The sequence below is a fragment of the Apteryx mantelli genome, chromosome Z (genome assembly GCF_036417845.1).
Source record: "Apteryx mantelli isolate bAptMan1 chromosome Z, bAptMan1.hap1, whole genome shotgun sequence".
NCBI lineage: Eukaryota > Metazoa > Chordata > Aves > Apterygiformes > Apterygidae > Apteryx > Apteryx mantelli.
Genome location: NC_090020.1, coordinates 11599763 through 11619791, shown reverse-complemented (window position 1 = coordinate 11619791; position 20029 = coordinate 11599763). Strand labels below are relative to the sequence as shown.

The 20029-nt window shown below is 40.2% G+C and overlaps 1 protein-coding gene across 4 annotated transcripts in view; it reads right to left on the bottom strand.

Moving 5' to 3' along the window:
• Positions 1 to 19995, bottom strand: part of HOOK3 (hook microtubule tethering protein 3) — an 83652-nt gene extending 63657 nt beyond the window's left edge. For 3 of the 4 annotated variants that reach the window (XM_067316395.1, XM_067316396.1, XM_067316397.1), the window contains exons 1-2: positions 19825 to 19995; positions 5767 to 5852 (exon numbers count right to left, since the gene is read on the bottom strand). In XM_067316395.1, the coding sequence (XP_067172496.1) occupies positions 5767 to 5852; positions 19825 to 19881 (143 nt within the window). In that variant the 5' untranslated portion in view covers positions 19882 to 19995. Of the gene's footprint in view, positions 1 to 5766; positions 5853 to 19329; positions 19446 to 19824 lie in introns of those variants that run through there. The other variant, XM_067316398.1, reaches the window with a different exon arrangement.
• Between the last annotated feature and the right edge of the window lie 34 nt (positions 19996 to 20029).

The window sequence follows — 20029 nt, the reverse complement described above, 5'->3', positions numbered from 1 at the left end:
TGAAGACTCCAAATTGCTCCCATTCAGAAACAGGGTAGTTCTAGCATTGATGACAGAATCTCAAAGTATGAAACAGAAAATGTAACATTTTATACAGAGTTTCATCTGGGTTTGAAATAGACTTTCTCCAAATAGCTTTGAAACAGCCTCTCTGTCCTCTGCAGCAGGTAAATCCGAGAATGAACTTGATTCCAATACTTACATGTTTTATTAGAGATAAAGAAAGCTGATGTTAGGTCTTTGTATGAAATAAATGTTCCTCCTTGGAAAAGGCCTTACCTTGCCTAATTTCTACTTATCACAACCCAATCACCTGGAGAGTAATGAAACAAGTCAGCAGCTGAAACCTGAATTGCTTCAGTTTGAGTTCTGGAGTTCAGAAAGCACCCTGGCATCTTTTGATTAGGTTTTCTATGAAACACCAACAGTCAGGTGATTTCAACAGACTCAAGAGCTATGAAGTACTGGCCCAGCTGAGTGACAAAGCTGATAAGAGTAGTTACCTGTGCTTCTCTGGCAAAAAAAAGACCAATGAGACTTTCTTAAGGCCTGTATCTTATCATTTTTAAGGGTTACGCTACATCACAAATATCTTCACCTGCTTGAAGGCTGCAGGCACAATGAATAGGCCAATTCTTCGCTTAACATTTTCATTGCTAATAACTAGTCTAAAAAGCAGCATTGGCAAGCATAAAGAACTGCCCACAAGCAGAAGTCTACTTGGACAGACTGGCTGGCTAACACTGCGTACCCCATTCTCAACAAGGGCATCAGTTGAGTTAAAATTACAAGGTTTAGGGTTCAACTCCAACTCAGTGCATTCAGGAGCCCTATATTGCAATAGCAAATAAAAAGCTTCTCAGGTACTGCTGCTGTAACAGTGACACACGGACCAGCAATTCGCCTTCACTTTCTTGACAAAAGTCTTGGACTACCTACACCTTTTATGTATCTCTTGTCAGACATATATTTTGGGAAGATTCCTGGGAATTAAATCTAAGCTAAATGTGGTAGTCCTCTTCCACAGATCCCATTTGTTTTTTCAAGTACAAAATCTCATTGAAGTATCCAAAGTCCAGCACCTCATCAGCAATCCACTCAAAGTCAATAACATATAACAGTGGTCAGAAAAGTACCAACAAATATCTTTACAGCACCTCAATACAGATTACACTATTGTTATTACTAGTTATTGTTATGTAGATCACACTAGTTATTACTAGTAGCATCTAAAGAAAATATTTTTGCAAGCAATACCAGAAACAACAAACTGGGTGTCAACACCAAGCAAATCCAGAATGATCGTCCTTTCCTGATCTATCTGTAAGCCACCTCAGTATCATTCTTAATGCACTGTTATAATTTCAGCTTTGTCCTCAAAAATTCCATCAAGGTTTAGACCACAAGAATTAACATCGACTGTAATGATTTCTCTCTATATTGAGCTAATGGAACAAGTCACCTGAGACCAAAATTTTTTCACCTGAATTTGTGGAAATATTTTCTAAAAGGGCTTTACAAATACTGCTTCCAAAACGACACTAGTCATTGCCACAAACATGTCTCCCTAAGCTTAATCTCTGGGAATCATGACTCAAATATATTCAGTTCTTGAACTCCCTTAGTCCACGTCATTAATAAAGATGTTGTCATCTCTTAGAACAATGTTTGAAAAAGCATCACCTAAGCAAATATGAACATAAGTGTTGTTGACAATCGAGCGGCTGTGATTACAAAACATCCATCAGTTAATTTTGAAGAGGTACTGCACTACACAAGGTCAGCAGAAAACCAGAGCATCATCATTACCATGACATGACTTGTTTGAACCAAGCATTTTGAACTGAAGTTTCTCTTATCATCATATGAGCCTAAATCCAAAAAGTCGGGGAATGTGTTGTGCTGGATTAATTTCAGAGTTTATAAAGGCATTTACATACCAGTTGATTGCTGCCTAGTCTCTAAACAGGGCTGCAGGTAGCTTGTACTGCTCTTCAAAGCACAAGGTACTTATGCTTCTGTCAATGGTTATCACTGCATGTGATGCTGTTCTCAGCAGTGCTCATTTATACCCTCCCCATCTTATTTTGTATGCAAATTTTCCTTTATTTAAGCAATCATCTCTGCATCTCTGCCAACAGACAGAAATACATTTCTGAAGAAAACCAACCCACTGAGCATGGAGCATAACTCATGATTATTACTCATTTCAATAGTGGTACAGTAAATTGCTTTAAGAATGTCCGTTTAGCAAAAAAAAAAAAAAAAAAGAAAGAAAAACAAAAACAAAAAAACCCACCAGGAACATATAAAAGCAGTGCTTTTTTATTCTTTGTAAATCAAAACATACGTAATAGGCTGTACTGTGTAATGGTATAGCTGTACAATTCATAACCATAGGACCAGAAAGGGAAGATGCTCTGCTGGACCTGATTCTTACAAACAAGGAAGAACTGGTCAGGGATGGGAAGGTTGGGGTCACTTGGCTGCAGTGGCTGTGAGACAGTGGAGTTCAGGATACTTGACAGGAGAGAGGAAGGCAAAAAGCAGATCACAACCCTGGACTTCAACAGAGCAGATTCTGGGCTCTTCAAGAATCTGCTTGGAAGAATCCCATAGGATACAGCTCCAGGGAAGAGTTAAAGGGTCAGGAAAGCTGGTTAATTTTCAAGAATCACCTCCTACAGTCTCAAGAATGGTCCATTCTGATGGGCAGTAAATCAAGCAGAGCTAACAGAAGGCCTGCATGGATGAAGAAGGAACTCCTGACTAAGCTCAAACATAAAAAGGAAGCACACAGAAGGTGGAAAAGGGGACAGGTGACCCAGAAGGAATATAGAGGCATTGTTCAAGCATACAGGGGGTGGGATGGGGTTAGGAAAGTTAAAGCCCATCTGGAGTTGAATCTGGTGAGACATACGAAGGACAAAAAGGAAGGCTTCTACAAGTACATCAGCAAGTACATCAGCATAAAAAAGATGATTAGGGAAAATCCTGCTGCTGATCCGCTGCTGAATGGGGCAGGGGTCCTGGTGACAAAGCACATGGAAAAGGCTGAGGTACTCGATGCTTTCTTCTTCTCTGTCTTTACTGGTAAGACTGGCCTTCAGGATCCCAGGCCACAAGAGATGAGGGGGAAAGCCCAGAGCAAGACCTACTCTCATTGGAGAAGGATCAGGTTAGGGAACATTTAAACAATCTGGACATGCACAAGTCCATGAGACCTTACAGCATGAATCCACAAGTGCTGAGGGAGATGGCCAATGTCATTGCAAGGCCACTCTTGATAACCTTTAAAAAGCCATGCTGATCAGGAGAGGCTCCTGAGGACTGGGCGAAAGCACCTACCACTTCTACCTTCAAGAAGGGCAAGGAGGAGGATCCAGAGAACTACAGGCCAATCAGTCTCACCACCATTCTGGGGAAGGTGATGGAGCAAATCCTCCTGGAAACCATTTCCAAGTACATGAAGGACAACAAGGTGAGTGGGAGTAGTCAGTATGGATTTACGAAGGGAAAATCATACTTAACCAACCTGATGTATGAAAAACATACTTAACCAGCCTTTTATGATGAGAAGACTGGTTTGGTGGATGAGGGGAGAGCAGTGCATGTTGTTTACCTTGACTTTAGTAAGGCTTTTGACGCTGTCTCCCGTAACGTTCTTACAGACAAGTACAGGTTAGATAAGCAGAAGTGAGGCGAATGGAAAACTGGCTGACCTTCTGGGCTCAGAGGGTTGTGATCAGCAGCATGAAGTGCAGCTGGAGGCCTGGCACTAGTGCCTGACCCCAGGAATTGACATTGGCATCAATACTGTTTAATAGCTTCATTAATGACCTGGGAGATGGGACAGAGTGCACTCTCAGCAAGTCTGCACACATTGCAAAACTGGGAGGACTGACTGATACACCAGATGGTTGTGCTGCCATTCAGAGGAACCTCAACAGGCAGAAGACACAGGCAGGGAGGAACCTCATGAAGTTTAAAAAAGGGAAATGTAATGTCCTGTACCTGGGAAAGAATAACAACATGTACCAGTACAGGCCAGGGGCCAGGCAGCTGGAGAGCACCTTTACAGAGAAGGCCCTGGGGGTGCTGGTAGACACAAAGTTGACCATGAGCCAGCAATGTGCCCTTCCAGTAAAGAAGGCCAACAGCATCCTGGGCTGCATTAGGAAGAGTGGTGCCAGCAGGCTGAGTGAGGTGATTCTTCCCTCTCCTCAGCACTGAGGAGGCCACATCTGGGTGCAGTGTCCACTTCTAGGCTCCTCAATGCAAGACAGTTACAGACATACTGGAGCAAGTCCAGTAGGCCACAAAGGTGATTAGAGGACTGGAGCATCTCTCATACAGGGGAGGCTGAGAGAGCTGGGACTGTTTGCCCTGGAGAAGAGAGCTCGGGGAGTGGGGGTGGATCTTAACAATGTGCATAAATATCTGACAGGATGATGTAAAGAAGACAGAGTCAAACTCTTCTCAGTGGTACCCTGTGACAGGACATGGGAAAACGGGCACAAACTGAAACAGAAGAAATTTCATCTAAACAAAAGAAAAAAAATGTTTTACTGAACACTGGCACAGGCTGCCCAGAGAAGCTGAGGATTCTCCACTTAAGTTCCAACTGGACATGTGCAAATTGCTCTAGGTGATCCTGCTTTGAGCATGGGGGTTGGACTAGACAATATCCAGAGGTGCCTTCTAGCATCAGCTACTCTGTCATTCTATGATTATTTCATGTGAAGCAAAGAAATTCTAATGGAAAGCTGTTACTGTCTATTCTGTACCTAGCTAGTCTTCATTATCAAGAAATTATACAGAAAATTGTTTTATTCTGCAGTTAGATTACTTGAAGTCAGTATCCTCTTCAAGTTAAGAGGACTAAAGTGTATCTCTAGGGGTTTTTTTTATAGGTCTGTAAGAATTGACATACTCCATTTGGACAGTAGTCTTTGGTAAGTGCTGATCAAGCTCCTAAGGAAAGGTTTTTTAAAAAAAAAGAAAGAAAGAAAAAAAAGCTGTGCTTCTGTGAAAACATGTAATTCATTTCAACATGTAAAACATTTCGGATGCTTATCTTTAGTCCTCAAAAAGAAACAAAGAACTTCACAACAATCACTGCCAAGGACAGATAACACAGTTGAAAACAAGTATCTTTAAAACATTTCATTCTCAGACTGTACACAAAAACATCCTAGACTAATGCATCCTAGACTAATATTATCCTATTTGATTTTTAAGTTCAAAAGAACAAAATCATTACCTAACATAACAGCTATCTTTCCTTCCACTTGCTGTTAGGAATGTAATGTCCTTGCATACCACTAAATTGACAGATCCATTCAGTTTATCACAGAAGTTTTGTTGCATGCAACCCTGCAATTCTAACATGTGGTATATTGATTTTAGTTTCAAGCACTGCCTGGGGCCAATACTTTACCTTCCACTGGCTCCAACTGTTTAAAAAAGTTTAAGTATTTTGAACTTACAAGCTTAGTTTTAACCCAATTTACTTAACAAAAAGATTAGCCTTGAAGAAGTATTTAATCTAAAAAAGCATTTTTTAAGGTTTTTGTTTAAGGTAGTTAACTGAAGCTATGGAGAAAAAGCTATTAGTCACATTTCAGATTAAAGTGCTGTCTAAACTGAGAAAAAGTCACATGCTTATGGAATACCATCCAAGTTTGAATTAAAATACAATTAAATTCAAACAAATCTATAGATAATAAATCTGCTTGTATTTAAATTAAGTAAATCTGTTCTTACATTTTTTGAAGAACCTGGGCCATCACAACCCCATTCGTTAAATCTTCCACAGTCTGGCATGGTGCCTCAACGTTAAAGGTCTGGATCTGAGGGAGAAGGAAGAAAGTTATCTTTTATCTAAATGCCAACAGCTTTTTTCAGAATTAAAAAATTCACTATGCAGATAGAGTAAAAGGCACAAATTTAGTGTATGAGTTAGGAAGCAGTAAGTTTTCAGATTTAATAGCAGTTAAGAAAATGAACTAATGTTAATTAATGCCTTAATAGCTTTATTTTTGCAAACAAAAATACTGCAAGCTGTGCTACAAATGGCAACAGTACATTCCCTAAAAAGGCATTTTTCCAAAGCATCTTCTATTGCAGGAACAAAATTTGAAAGGCACTGGGCCTTCTTTTCTCCCATTCAAATATTTCTGAAAGTTCCATTCTCTCAGTAAATGTGTGTAAGAAACTTGGCTTTTTAAAAATAATGCTAATCACTCAAAATTTTCACATGCTCCACATGACCATAAGATTGCGGATAGAGAGGCATGCATAATCCAAACTTAACTCCTCTCTACTATCAGATGGAGGAAGACAGAATAATGCTGTTAAGCCCTAGCAGGTCTATACACTATTATTTCTCTATTTTTGAGTGCTTAATTAATACAGTGACAGACGTCAAAGTCCACAAAATGAAAAGTCTGTGGTCTTCAGATGGAGATTAAGATACAAAAATAAGTGCTAGTATTCCTAAGTGTAAAAGCAGAAAGCCAAGGAATATGACTGAACTGTTTGATGACAGAATTACTTATGACTAGAGATGTTTTAAACAAAATCCACTCTACAGATTGTGCACTAAGCATACATACTGAGACAAACTTAAGGTTAGTTTTCTGAGCGTACCATGTAATACTTTTAAAAGTAAAGAATTATGCAAGAGCAAGAATTCTCTCTTACCTCAAAACACTCAATATACATCTTAATTTCTCTATGGCTTCTATTCATCTACTCCATTTTCATGCATAAAGCCTACAGACTATCTGAAACCTCCCACCATATCAGCAGCTAATGTACAAATATATGAGGCAAAACTTTTCTCCCCTTTTTTCCTTGATATAAAACAGAGCCTTTCATTTCAGCACAGTCTTTTCTTATGGTTTAACTTATTTGAGTATTTACTTTAAATGACCATTTTCAAGGGTAACATTGAGTTTTGTGCAAATACACATTTGATGACGTATCATTTGGAGGCCATCTGCCCAGCTCCCTCTCTACCATTATTCTTCTTCCAGGGAAGCCTGAGCTGCTTTGTTTGAAGCACTATTTGTGCACCCCAGGGACAAGAAAGCCTACAAGACAGCTTGCTGCTTCAGGCTACATTAACCTCCAGTATATCAACCATTCTTTCTGAACATAATGTACAACCATTTGTTCTTTAACAGTACTTGAAATATTAATGCAGGTCCAAGCCATTCCCCAAGAAACATCCTCTAGTTATGTATCTTGCAATACTAGGCAATTAACAACAGTGGAAAATCTAGCATGTCCTTCCTTGTGCAGAACGCCCTCAAAAATCAGGAGCACAATATCCAGGTTCTCATAGTGCCTGGGAATCTCAAATAAGCAGTCTAGCAACAGAACCATTTAAAATTAATTTTAGAGAACAAACACTTAAGTGAATGTTCCACTCTTTTCTTTATTCAGCAAGAAAAAATTTTGCACTTGATTAGGGAAAAGCAGCAAGGATATCCATGAAGAGCTAAAAGGATGAGCTCTCAGAGCATGTTCACTGAGTAAGCTAAATAACTGTATGGCATCCAGACAAAAAGCAAAAGTGATTTCAACACATTAGATCAAGTAGACTATCCTACAGCTTGGTCTGAACTAGCCAGAAAAAGCAGCTCCTCATTCCTCCTCCAGAAAAATCAAGGAATCATCACAGATTTCCTAAATTCTAGGTGAAAACTGGGGTGGGTGGTAGGGGAAAAAAAAGTGACATCACAGGATATATAATCAAATTTCTGTTTTTTTCAAAAACTTGAATAATGTACCTACAGTCTCTGAACTGTTGCAGAGCTATCGAAAGAATACAAAGTCCATTCTGCATCTGAATCCACAAAGTCCAGCAACACATTAAACAATACTTTCTAGTGAAAAAGGCTGCAGAGAGATCGTACATACTAATGCATGAAGAAGTTCAGGGTACTAGAGGGATAAAATCCTCAAGCATAAGCATGAGATTAAAACTTGCTTCCAGTTTTGCATATTATGACCTTAAATTACCAGAACTTCAATCACTTAATCTGCTGCATAACAGCCAAAACAAAAATGCATTTAGGAACACTATTACGGTTTTTCAAAAACAGACAAAATAAAATGCTATTTTCAAATAAGCAATACTGACATTAAAATCTTCACACATACTGCAAGCTTATCACATCTTGTCAAATTCTTTACTGTATCTTCATCTATGAAACTCCCTCCTTGACTAAATAAAAATGTAGGTAGAAGATATCAATACACTGAGCAGAGGAAGGAAGATTGCTAAGCCTACTTCCAGGACACAAACAACAAGATGCATCTCTGCCATATTGTGACTAATTTTATCACCATACTTCCCCAATACTTCACACATAAGAAAAGGGCAAAACAGATGGTAAGGACCAGTAGGTAGCCAGTCTAAACTCTTTTTCACAGACACACGTCTAAGATTGCCACTGAAGACACTAATGCTTTCTATAATTAGATAACACAGACCGGAAACAAAGATTAAAAACTAATTATAAGACTTGTTTCTTTGTAAACATTTAATTTTTGTAAAAAAAGTCTTTGTTTGCACAGGTGAGGAAAACACAGCATAACTTTTCCACTAAGGCAGCAAATTTATGCAATATAACTTTTATTTAGCTCTTGCAGCAAAGATATCTTTTTCATATCAGAGACCTCCACAGATACACAATGAAAGCTACACTTGTTTTCTTCAAAAGAAGTCTACATAAAACAACAGTTTTACAAATTGATATCAAAGCGCATCACCTAGCCCATTCCCAAATAGTTCTGCTAAAAGCTAAACCAATCTAAGAAGCAGTTGAGCTCATTTTCCAGAAAGAAGAATAGGAAGCATATGGCAGTGCAGACACAGGGTCCAGCTTTGGAGACAGAGCAGCAAATACTTTTTTTGTGTGCCTCTAAGCAGTTATTCAGTAACAGTTGTGAAACACTGCCCTTCCTGTGCATTGTAATGTGCTTCCCCCTGGAAAAGTCCTCTCTCGTCCTGCTGGAACTGCTCCCGCTTCTTGAGTGTTTTCAATACTGCCCTCATCTTTTGCTCCCCAAAGCTGTAAATTCTTTCCCATTCCCTGTTATCAACCCTTTTTCCACTTCCAGTGCCACTTTACATAGCCTTGACAACTCACACTTACAGACAAGACAGTCTGGAAACAAACAAAACAGAACGTGCATCAACCACTATCCCTGGTAGGCCTTCACACCTCCCATCAACTGCCATATAATGAGACTAAGAAAGCTGTTTCATTTCATTTTTTAATATTAATCTAGAACTCTCTGATTCAGAATGCTTTGAGCATGCATTGTCAATTTTTATATAAAACTTAAAATTAGAGTAGCAGGAAAATCCTTCAACGCAAAGGTAGGAAATAATATGGTGGATATCACCAGGGGCTAAATAATTACTACAGGAAGTCAGGATCTTGGAAAATCTGAGTTACAGTTTCAGATATATGACTAGTAAGGCTTTATTAGCTACTAGAGATAGGAGGAAAAAGTACATTCCATGAAAAATACTCTTGATATTAAGGTCAGAGACTGAACAAACAGTCTCCAAGACAGTACCTGAAGATGAGGATAAAATAAAAGCCATAACTTATGAAGCTCTCCAGCTCCTTAACCTCCTGAGCCCTAAGAGTTAATAAAAGACCTGTTCTTTGCACAATGATCATATCCAAAGCTTTGCCTTCTACTGCTGTTACAGTTGCATAATAAATCTCTTATGTATTCTTTTGTAATAATATCTGAAGTCTGTATTATAGGCCCTTAGCTGATAAACAGTGTGTGACTGGTTGCCTTACGCACAAATGCAACAAAGGAATGCCCAGTGTCCAATTAGTTATTTATCAAAGTCCTTCCCAACACTGTCGTGACACTTCAGAATTATTTATCCATTATTTGCCTATATTTTCGGAACTGGCTATGTCAGCTTACAACTAGCTTCCATGAAGAGCCTAGATCAAGCCTGTATTGCCACAAAAGGAAGACAGATCATATAGCCAAGACTGGGGAAGGTAGCTAAAAGGAATGAGAAAGAAACCAGACTCAGTGGGGCAGAGGGGAATCACTACTCAACAGCGAGATTATTCTGGCAATGGGCAAGAATACCTGAAGGAGCAAACTGAGAAAAGTAAGGAATGGTGTCCACTTCTATGCTCATACAAGACTATGATTCACCCTATATTATTAGCAAGATCCACAAGAACCCCACTAGAACACATTTTGCTCAGCACCAGAGCTGGAGGAAACCAGACCTTTAATGCTTTTCAGAACAGTAAACTACTTACCTGATACAGAAAGTTGCTCATACTCAGTTTCCAAATTCTCATACTAGGCCAGACCTCTCAAAATGAGATTTGGATTCCTATCTTATAATCAGATCCTGTGCTCCAGGGTAACTTCAGTCAAGCTTCTTGACTCATTTTTCTCCTCCCAGTTGGCAGCAGTGCTATCTTCTGCTTGGATAATCAAACCACAAGTCATTTTTTCATGCTCTCCAAGACAGCAGCAGACCGAGTGAAACAAACATGATCCAGGCTCTCAGACAAGCAGCAATTTTACTCCAGGACTTGGATTTCTGGATGTTTTCACTAGTCTTTATATTGTCAGACTTTCCTTATTAAAATCTCAAGAGTTATTTTGCAATCCAAGTTTATGTTATGTACTCAAATGACTAAACATTGAAATGGCAAGGACAAACTGGCTGGCCTGGGTAGGGATTTTTTCAGGGAGAAGGACTTGGGTGTTGTTTTTGTTAATTCCCTTCTCATTATACAAACTGTTGTTGATCCCAAATACCTGAACAAGCCAGATGTCAATTCCGTGAAAGAACTCCATCAAAATTTTCCACCTACAGCTTAAGTTGTTCACAAATAAAGTACTTCCTTTGTACTGTATTACCCTCTGGGGAAATGCAGTGCAGAGAGCAAAGAAGGCACTCCGACTAAAGCATATTTACTAACACACTGTAAGATAGGAGAGCAATGACAGCATAAAATAATTTTTACTACGCTTTCTTGCCACTGCCACTAAATTGCTACAAACTGAACCGTCCAGGTCTGACACAGTATCAAGACACTGAGCAGAATTTTAGTCTGAAGGGTGTTTGATTTAATCATTTCAGAAACATACACGAGAAAACAAGCTAATCTACAAACTCCTAGGTAAAAGAGGATTGTATTCCTGTTCTTAGATGAAAGTCAGATGAATCAGCTAATGAAAAAAAAAAAAGAATATTACAGAGCATTTGTCATGGTGATAAAATGAAAATATGGAACCTAATAGGGGGGCCTAACATAATGGCCTAAACAAATACTTTTTTTTCTCCTTGAGGTACTTAATCATAGCTTATCTAAAAGCAATACTTGCCCATTGATTCTTTTTCCCATTTTCCCCACTAGCAAGTGCAAAACTGCCAGAACATTACTTCAATACACATTTATAGGATACATACATACACATTCCAAGCACTGATAATTTTAGAAATCCAACCAAAAAAGTGCCTTTAAGACCAGAAACATATTCTTACAGAACAAAACATGAACAGCAGAGTTTATAGGAGGTGAACCACCAGCTTCCTCTACTGATCAACAAACTGCAAAAACCTACATGTCTACAACCCAAAGTTGATCAAACAACATGATTACACGAATTCAACATTCATAACCAACCACAAGAAGTGCATAATATCTGCTGCCTTCAGCTCTCTGGGTTGTGATAGTCTAGATAACAATAGAATCCATAGAATCATGATCCATAAAGTTTCATTAAAGAAGGATAATGGAACTGTATTTGACACCTGTTTTTAGAAAACAAGTAACAAAACAGTGCTCAATGAACCCTAGAAGAATTTTTTTTTAACATAGATGAAAACTAGATTACTAAAAACCTCAATAGCACCAGAAAAATATGCCCAAATTGATCCTTACTAAGATAAAGCACATGTGGCAACACAAAGCTTTTATTTGATGGCTTAAAGCAAAGTCCTTCAACTTCCTGAAGAACGTCTAGAGACAAAAACTTAGCATACTAGCAGTCCAGATTTATACACATTTCTAATGCTACTTTAAAAAGGGTGGATGAATGCAAGTGACAGCTTTGCCCTTGCAAAATACAGAAAAAGAGGAGTAACTATTTAAAGCCCACAACTCCACCTCTTGCAGCTGTAATTTAGATGAAAAGTGCTATCTTTATTGACAGGTAGAATAAAGAATTCTCCCCCAAAGGTATAAAAGATGAATTCAACAGCACTAACTTGGACTGAAATATCATCAGCACAAACTTTCTGATCAGCATGGAAACACCCAGTCTTTCACAGAATCACAAGAGTGAGAAAGGCTGAGGAGCTGAAAAATGGGATCTAGAAAGAGTTAGCAGTAAATTTTCATCAAGCAGGCTAAGAAACTTCCAACTTAACAGATTCTAGAATTAGTAACACAGATGTTCAGCAGCACACCATCAAGTTTATCACGTTTTGCAGTTGAAGACTTGTTCTTTTCCAGGATTTGCATTTCAGCACATATTTTCTTGGATTTCATGTAGACCATGTAAATAATGCAGAACAAGTTCTTTTAGAGGTAGACCAAATTCCAATACTTCCATCAGAAAGGTAAGGGTCATAAAGGAACAGGCTGCCATCTTTTGACATTGTTCATATAATTATATCAGCTAAACCACTCTAGAGTGATCAAGTTCCATCTTATTTTTCCTGATCACCAAAGGCAACTATAGAATTGATCTGACAACCATAATCTCTGTTCAAATCAAACACAAATATAGTTTCTATCTATTCCTATCCTGAAGTAAAACTATGGATACCTTGCTGCTGTGGCAAACATAGTCACTCACAGGTTTATATAACTCTGGAACAGGGGAAAGGCTGCAGCTCATTTAATACTCTGCAACTCCAGAACGTATAAAACACAGACTCTCCTTTCCCAGATCTTCTAATGCCCCCCAAACATCTATCACGCACAGTATGAACACATACTTTCTGTTTAACACTGGTATCTAAACTTAGCTACCCAGACAGACTTAGCTCCCAACAGTCTATGGGACTTCCAAAAAGGATAAAAGCGCTAGTCAGAAGCTTGTAGTTAAATGGTGTGAAAAAGCCCTACCAATGTAGGGGCTGAAGCACATTATCATGAGTTTTATAATGCAGCTATTTGTGCAGTACTTTCCCCACTCTCAAAACATTTCTTGCATGCCCCAGTTGAAAAACTGCTGCCCTGTGTGCCCAAGCTACTCCATTCAAACACAACTCCAACTTTATATCCCCTTCAGAAGCTTTTGCCTGCCACATGCAGGAGTGGGGAGCTGGCTGGACACCCTCTTCTCTAACTTTAGATAGCTTTCCACCCATCGTAGCTTTCCTCCTCCTTTCCATGCTGTCTCTTCATCATTGTACTGACTGGGAAGCCCTAAGCAACTCATAGGAACAACTAGCTCATGTATGAGGAAGCAAGACAGCTAAGAAAACAGTGCATGACTACTCTGAAGGGCAGGAAACCATTACCAGTGGGTAGAGGGAGGAGCTGCCTTAATTACGTTCACTGTGAGGGAGGACTTGCCAGGCTGTTGGCAATACAAGCCACAGAAGGGACACCATCACCCTCTTCCCCTCACTGCCAGCCATCCATTCCTGCCTTAACCTTGTGCTAGTGTCTGGGTGGCCAATAACCTATTTTTTAATTGGTGCCTTGAACTTACAAATTAAATTGAATAAGCAACCCTGCACTTAGAGTCTGAAACTGGAGCAAAACCAAAGTTGGTTAAGCCATTATGAAACTGTCGCAGCACCCAAGAGCCCTCAGCTCAGCCAAGAAAGAAGATAGCAGCAACTGCAATCAAGTCTTGGAGCCTTTTTCTTCTCCCTCCCCTGCTGCATACTTTCAATGTCTGCAATTGCTCTATAGAAGTTAAAGATAAAACCTGTCAGTACGAAGTACTTTTGATGGACCAGTAAGAATAGTGTGAGAATATTATCTTCTAGTTCAATAGCCTCAAAAGGGTCCCACAGTAAAAAAGATAAAGATAATCCTGCAAAACTCACAATCTGAGTTCATCCCTCTGATATAACCATTAACTATTTCGAAAGACAATGGGAGAAGGTTCCTCTCTTCGCCTCCCACCTTGAGATAAACAACCTAACAGAAAAGTCTTTTCCTCTGTACTATTTAGGGCTCACAGTTCCCAGCAGAAAATCTGTTTCTTCCCTGAGCAGCATCTCACAACCTCTAAAATAAGGGAAGGGGCAGGACTGGGAGCTGAAATTGAGCACATACTGAATCACATCAAAAGGGCTTTTTCTTCAAAGTGAATTGTTAGTACTATACCACCACTATAAGGCATCTTTTCAGAAAGAAGGAAATTGAAAAAAGGCAGAATCTGGACAAGGCCCTGAAGAATCAAAATCTAAGACTAAGTATGAGTCAAATGAACACAGGAAGAACTATGTCTACAATTATCAACATGTTCAGTCTTATTCCTGTTGTGGTTTCTTCCTATATAACATACATATAAAACATACATTATCATCTTCAATTATCATCTTCATATAGTATCAACTTAGTATCACTTGTTCTACCATACATTCCTCAAGAGAAGTTCTTCTGCCTGTGCTTGACCTCTCAGCAACAGGCCAAAAATGCCTATAACCTAATAATGGTGCTAGATACCACAGCTTCTTCCAACAGAGTTAATGAGTGATGTGAAATAAAAATACATCCTGCAACAGCATATACCTTACCAAACTTTTTTGCTGTTTATTTGATCACCAATAACTTATCATTTGTTGTTAAACATAGAAAGAATGCTATCCAAAAACTGGATCATTATATGGTCTTGCACATTTGAAACATTTTTCTGCTCAGGATGACAATCTTTCAGACAAAAAACTCCTTGCCATATTAGTGAGAAGTCATCAAAAATAAAAAAGGTTGCTCAATCTATTTAATGGTGTGTCACAGAAGGTACAGGGACTGCAATCTGCCAGACACTTTAACCTATGTTTCACTAATACCAGCAAGTTCACTTTTTTTTCCCCCTGTCTGAAGAGTAATATATCCAAACAGAACTATTTTCTTGACCTGCTGTGATCAGCAGCACAATCAGCCATTCCTGAAAATTTATGTTTTCTTCAACAGGTAAGAGATGCAGATGTGATGATACCATCAGAAGAAAATGAAACCCTATAACTTTGTGGTCAGTGATCAAGAAGAGAGACTTTAAGCAGGCTTAGCTAGTCTCCTGCAGTCCTTGCATCTGCACAAAACCAGAATAATACTTAAAAGTATAGATGCACAAGGAACAAAAACAACACAGTATAAAAAGAAGATAATTGGAGAGGAGGTGAAAGACACAGCTTTTTTAGTAAATTTTAGCACCTTTGACCCTCTCTGGAAAGGGGCCTACAAAACATTTACAAACAACCTTCCTGAGGAATCAAAAAATCTCTAGTTCAGCAGTTGCTCACATGGCTTCTGCATTTCAAATGAATATATGCAAATCCTTTCAGCTGAGGAAGGGCCATCACACAGAAGACAGAAATATACCATACTGAGGAAAGTTTTCAGCCAAAGAAGAGAAAGGTCAAAGGACTGATACCACGTAAATGGTCAAATGTGCTTTCAGAATGAAGGAACCCAAAACAGTCATCTTGAACAGTATCTACAAAGTTCCCATTTAAAAGAAAACTTTAACACATCAACAAAATAAATAAAAATAATACCAGCAAAATAAGTATCTCAGTTCCTCTATCTGCAGAAATTATATTTGGCCTTCAGGGTAGGAAGAGAAAGAAAGCAGGCGGAAGGTGCAACCTGTTGGAGGCAGCATATGGCAAAAAAAGAGTTGCTTACCATCATGGGCAAGGGAGAGTTAATGATATCTCCACAGCAATCTGCTACTTAGGACCAGCAAGCACTGACCTCTTTGAGGAATCCTGCTGTTTAAATACCAGGGCTAAGCAACCTATACAGCATCAGATCTTAGTTCTATGTCAAAAGAAAATTTCTCAGGTTACATACTGACAAGTCTGTAGCCATCACACTGATTTCCAATGTGTGTATATTATAGTGCAACTGCCATACGCATGTTTGAAAGCACAGCAGGGTCTTAAGTCATGACTCAGAGACATACCTCAGTTAAAAGCACTCCCGACACAACATACAACACAGAATCTGAATTTTCATATCCGAATCAGTCACAAGTTTTGACAGAAAAGATGCTGCAAACTTTTATTAGGCACGCTGAAACAATATAGGTTTACCTCACAGTCACATTTTTCTAAACTGTTTTGGCTGCAATGCTGCTTGGACAACTATACTGCAGTGTCTAGAGTAGTCCTAAGAGAGACTTCCGGGAGATTTTTGGTAGGGAACTAGTTCAGCAGTGAAAGTGGTCGGCAAACACTGCTAACGCTTAGAAATATTGACCCTGAGGTATCAGTAGCTGGGCACCAGTCTTTCGCTCAGTTTCACTCCAGTTGCCACTACCCTTGCTGCCTCAAAGAACCATCACGGTCATCTGCTGAAGTGGCAGGAAGCAAAAGCTCTCCCGGCTGTTTAAAGTCCTGAGGAAGAATGACTCAGAAAACTATGTGACAATGCTGTCAGCCAATGAGACAAAGAAGATCGAGAGTAAAGCCCCAAGCCAGACCATAACACCAAGGAGACAGAACAGAGGAGAGGGGGTGAGAATAAACAGTCACAGGCAAACAGTTTGCTCTAGCTTAAAGATACCACATCTCAGGCAGGCAAGGCCAAAGGCTTGACCAATACTCTCATCATTCAAAATCACGGGTTGGCAGAGGCAGGAGCACTTTCAGCTCTCCTACATCCATGTCAGCAGACGCTTGGTTTAGGCCAAACAGGTTCTCAGACCTGTGGGAAGCCTTATCTACTTTTCTCAAAACATGGACAAACCAGTTGAAGTACTTCTATATGCATGTGAAGTGTTATACAAGCAATCTGGGAGGTTAAACCAGTTTTTAAGACCTGCCAAGCTCTCCAGCGTAATAGAAAAGACTGACCTTCTAAGATGTGCATAAATTCCAATTAAAATGGCTCTATTCTGCCATCTAAATGAGCAGTTTCCCAGGAATCATTACGGCGCTTCAGCAGAAATACAATCAAAAAGGCCTCTTATTTATACTGCCAGTTTCACTGAGGACCAAAAAACTTCATGATCTCTTTTGCAAGTTTTGTATATCTTGGAATAAACCTTCTCCCCCCCTCCTTTTTTTTTTTTAACTGCACCAGTTTCAAAGTCACCTTCATCCAAAAATATTGAAATTGTTAAAATAATCTAAAGCTCCATATATATTCAGCTAAGAAACAGGTGTTGACCAATTCTGATTCTATTTAAGAATTATCTACTAGTATTTCTGTTAACCAGAAAAGAAGTTAGTTTCTTGATTAGCTCAGTATGTAAAGGAGGGTAGCATGTGGAAAAGAGATCTTTATTGATCATTACAACAAAGGGGGCAAAAATCCAACTGGACAAGGTCAAGGAATGCACATAACTTACTACTGCTTAACCATGGTCATATGTCTATATGACTAAGTACATAATTCCTACAGACAGACAATGATACAATACATTTTCTTCTTTTTTCTTTTTTTTCTTTAAATAGTTCTCCATTTTTATGTCTACATTTCCAGGAGATTTCTTTGTCCAAAGGTCATCTTTTTTAATGGTTCAGCTTTGTAAAGAAAGTGCAAATTATTTTCAAAGGTGACAATAAAGTTTGCCCCTCAAAAATTGATTGCTTCAACTCTCAAACATGGCAAGGAAAAAAAAAAATCACTGTTTGGTTCTACCATTTTTCTTTGTAATGCAAAAAAATCAATGAGATTTTTACTAATAGTGAATAGACGTCATCTAGACATAGTTGTCATCATCCCCTCCACAAGCAAGAACTGTTGATTCTTATTTTATTTTATTTTCTAAATCAACAGGACCTCAACTTCCACTGGATCTGAGCATGTGCAAAAGTTGATGATACAGTCCTTTGGAACACATATACACTACTGGTCTGTACTGCGTTTGACTGTACAATGAAGTCTCCCCTCTTTGCCAGGAGAAACCACCGTCTTCTAACTCTCACTCTGCACTTTGTGAATTCCTTTGCTAGCTAGCAAACAGTTTCATCTTATGCAATCTTTTGCAAATAAATTGAAATATTATCACCTCAAAATCAAATTTGAACACCGTATTTTAAGTGAATATTAGAACATTTTTAGTCCTGTAATACTTTCAGACTTGATACAGACTTTTGTACAAATGCTGCATTTCAACTAAATATTCTCAGGTTATTAACAATTTTATCCAACCTATGATTGAATAAAGGGTAGGATCAACAAGTTCAAATCCCTGTTTACAGACCAGTACCATACAACAGAAAATTCAGTACATCACTTTGCAGCACTTCACGTATTTCAAATATATCAGTCCACACGCAGATGACTGGACTCCTAGCAAAAGTCTAGTCTGTTAGTTACTTGGAAAGTTGAGGAGTCAAGAAGGCATTGGGACTGGGACCACTTGCGGGGTTAGCATTCATTTTATCCCTCTCCCAGTGATGTGACTACTGTCAAACAGCACCGGAAGATCATATCTAAAACAGCTAAAGCAAGAGCACAGGGGAAGTAGAACACACAGCAACAGATCTTCTTCCATCAACCCCCAATAAAGCTTATTTTTTTCCCCCTCATCCTAAGCCTGTTGCTTGGCCTTTCTTCACCAGGATTCAGACACATCTACTTGCTCATGAATTCCAACAGTAGGAAGACTTTCCTTTCCTTTCCTTCCCAACATCTGAAAAAGAAATCATGGGAAGCCAAAAGCAGGACAAGTGGCCAATGCTATTGAAGGCGCAAGGACTGGCAGAGATGTGAAGGAAAGTGAAACAGAGTTACTTATTCCATCTATGTATATAAAGCAGAAGAGTAGCCAGGGCATTGTATTATAAACTCTTCCCCCAAAACCTCAGTCTTCTGCACATCCCAGGCCACCTGCTCACCCTTAATAGTCAATGAATCTTCCTTGCTTGTCCACTTTCAACTTTCACAGAAAAATATAAGTTACTATTCCCCCGTAATTTACTCACCATCGTCACAGCTTTATCCAGCTCTGACCTTTCACAGACTAAATATCTAAGAGAGCAAGTATATATTTCAACTACCAGTCCTATTCCATAGTTTCACACAATGGGCATTTACTTGGCAATACTGCTAACGGAGATGACAACAAACCAAAACACCACAAACCCGGCGTTTCCAAACAGCTCACCAGCGGATCAGCGGCTACAGGAACCCCAGCTCCGCGGATGTGGCACAGTCACCGCTCAAAACGGGGAGCGGCGCCTGCAAACCCGGGTCACCGTCCAGCAAGCGCAGAGCGCCGGGTGCGTACGAGCAGCCGCCGAGGAGCTCACGGCCCAAAGGCCGAGATGAAGAAGGGTAACGTTAAGGTTGAGTGGGGTGTGTGGGGGGGTATCCTGACTTCACGGGTGACCGCTGCCTCTCGGGGCTCAAGAGAAAAACAGGGGAGGGAAGAAAGTTTCGGGGGGGGGGGGGGCGCTGCCCGCCGCCCGCCGCAGGCCGCGGCCCCGCCGCCTCCTTTGTTCGCGGGGGCGGCGGCGGCAGGGCTCGGGCCCACACGGGAGCTGGGCGGCGGCCCGTCCCGTCCCGTCCTGTCCCCCCTCCCCTCCCCGCCATCCCGGCGGCGGCGGCCGAGGCTGGCGCACGGAGCCGTGTCCCCGGCGGGCGAGGCGGCGGCACTCACCCAGGTGAGGAGGCTCTCGCCGAGCTCGGCCCGCTCCAGGCTCTCCACGTTGAACATGGCGGGGCTAACGGCCGCGCGGGGCTAACGGCCGCGGCCGGCGCGGTGCAGGTCGGGTCAGGTCGGTCCGGCCGGTGCCCCCTCCCCCCCCCGCGTCCCGGGCCGGGCTGCGGCGTCGACACGTCACCGCGACCTCGCCGGAACCGCC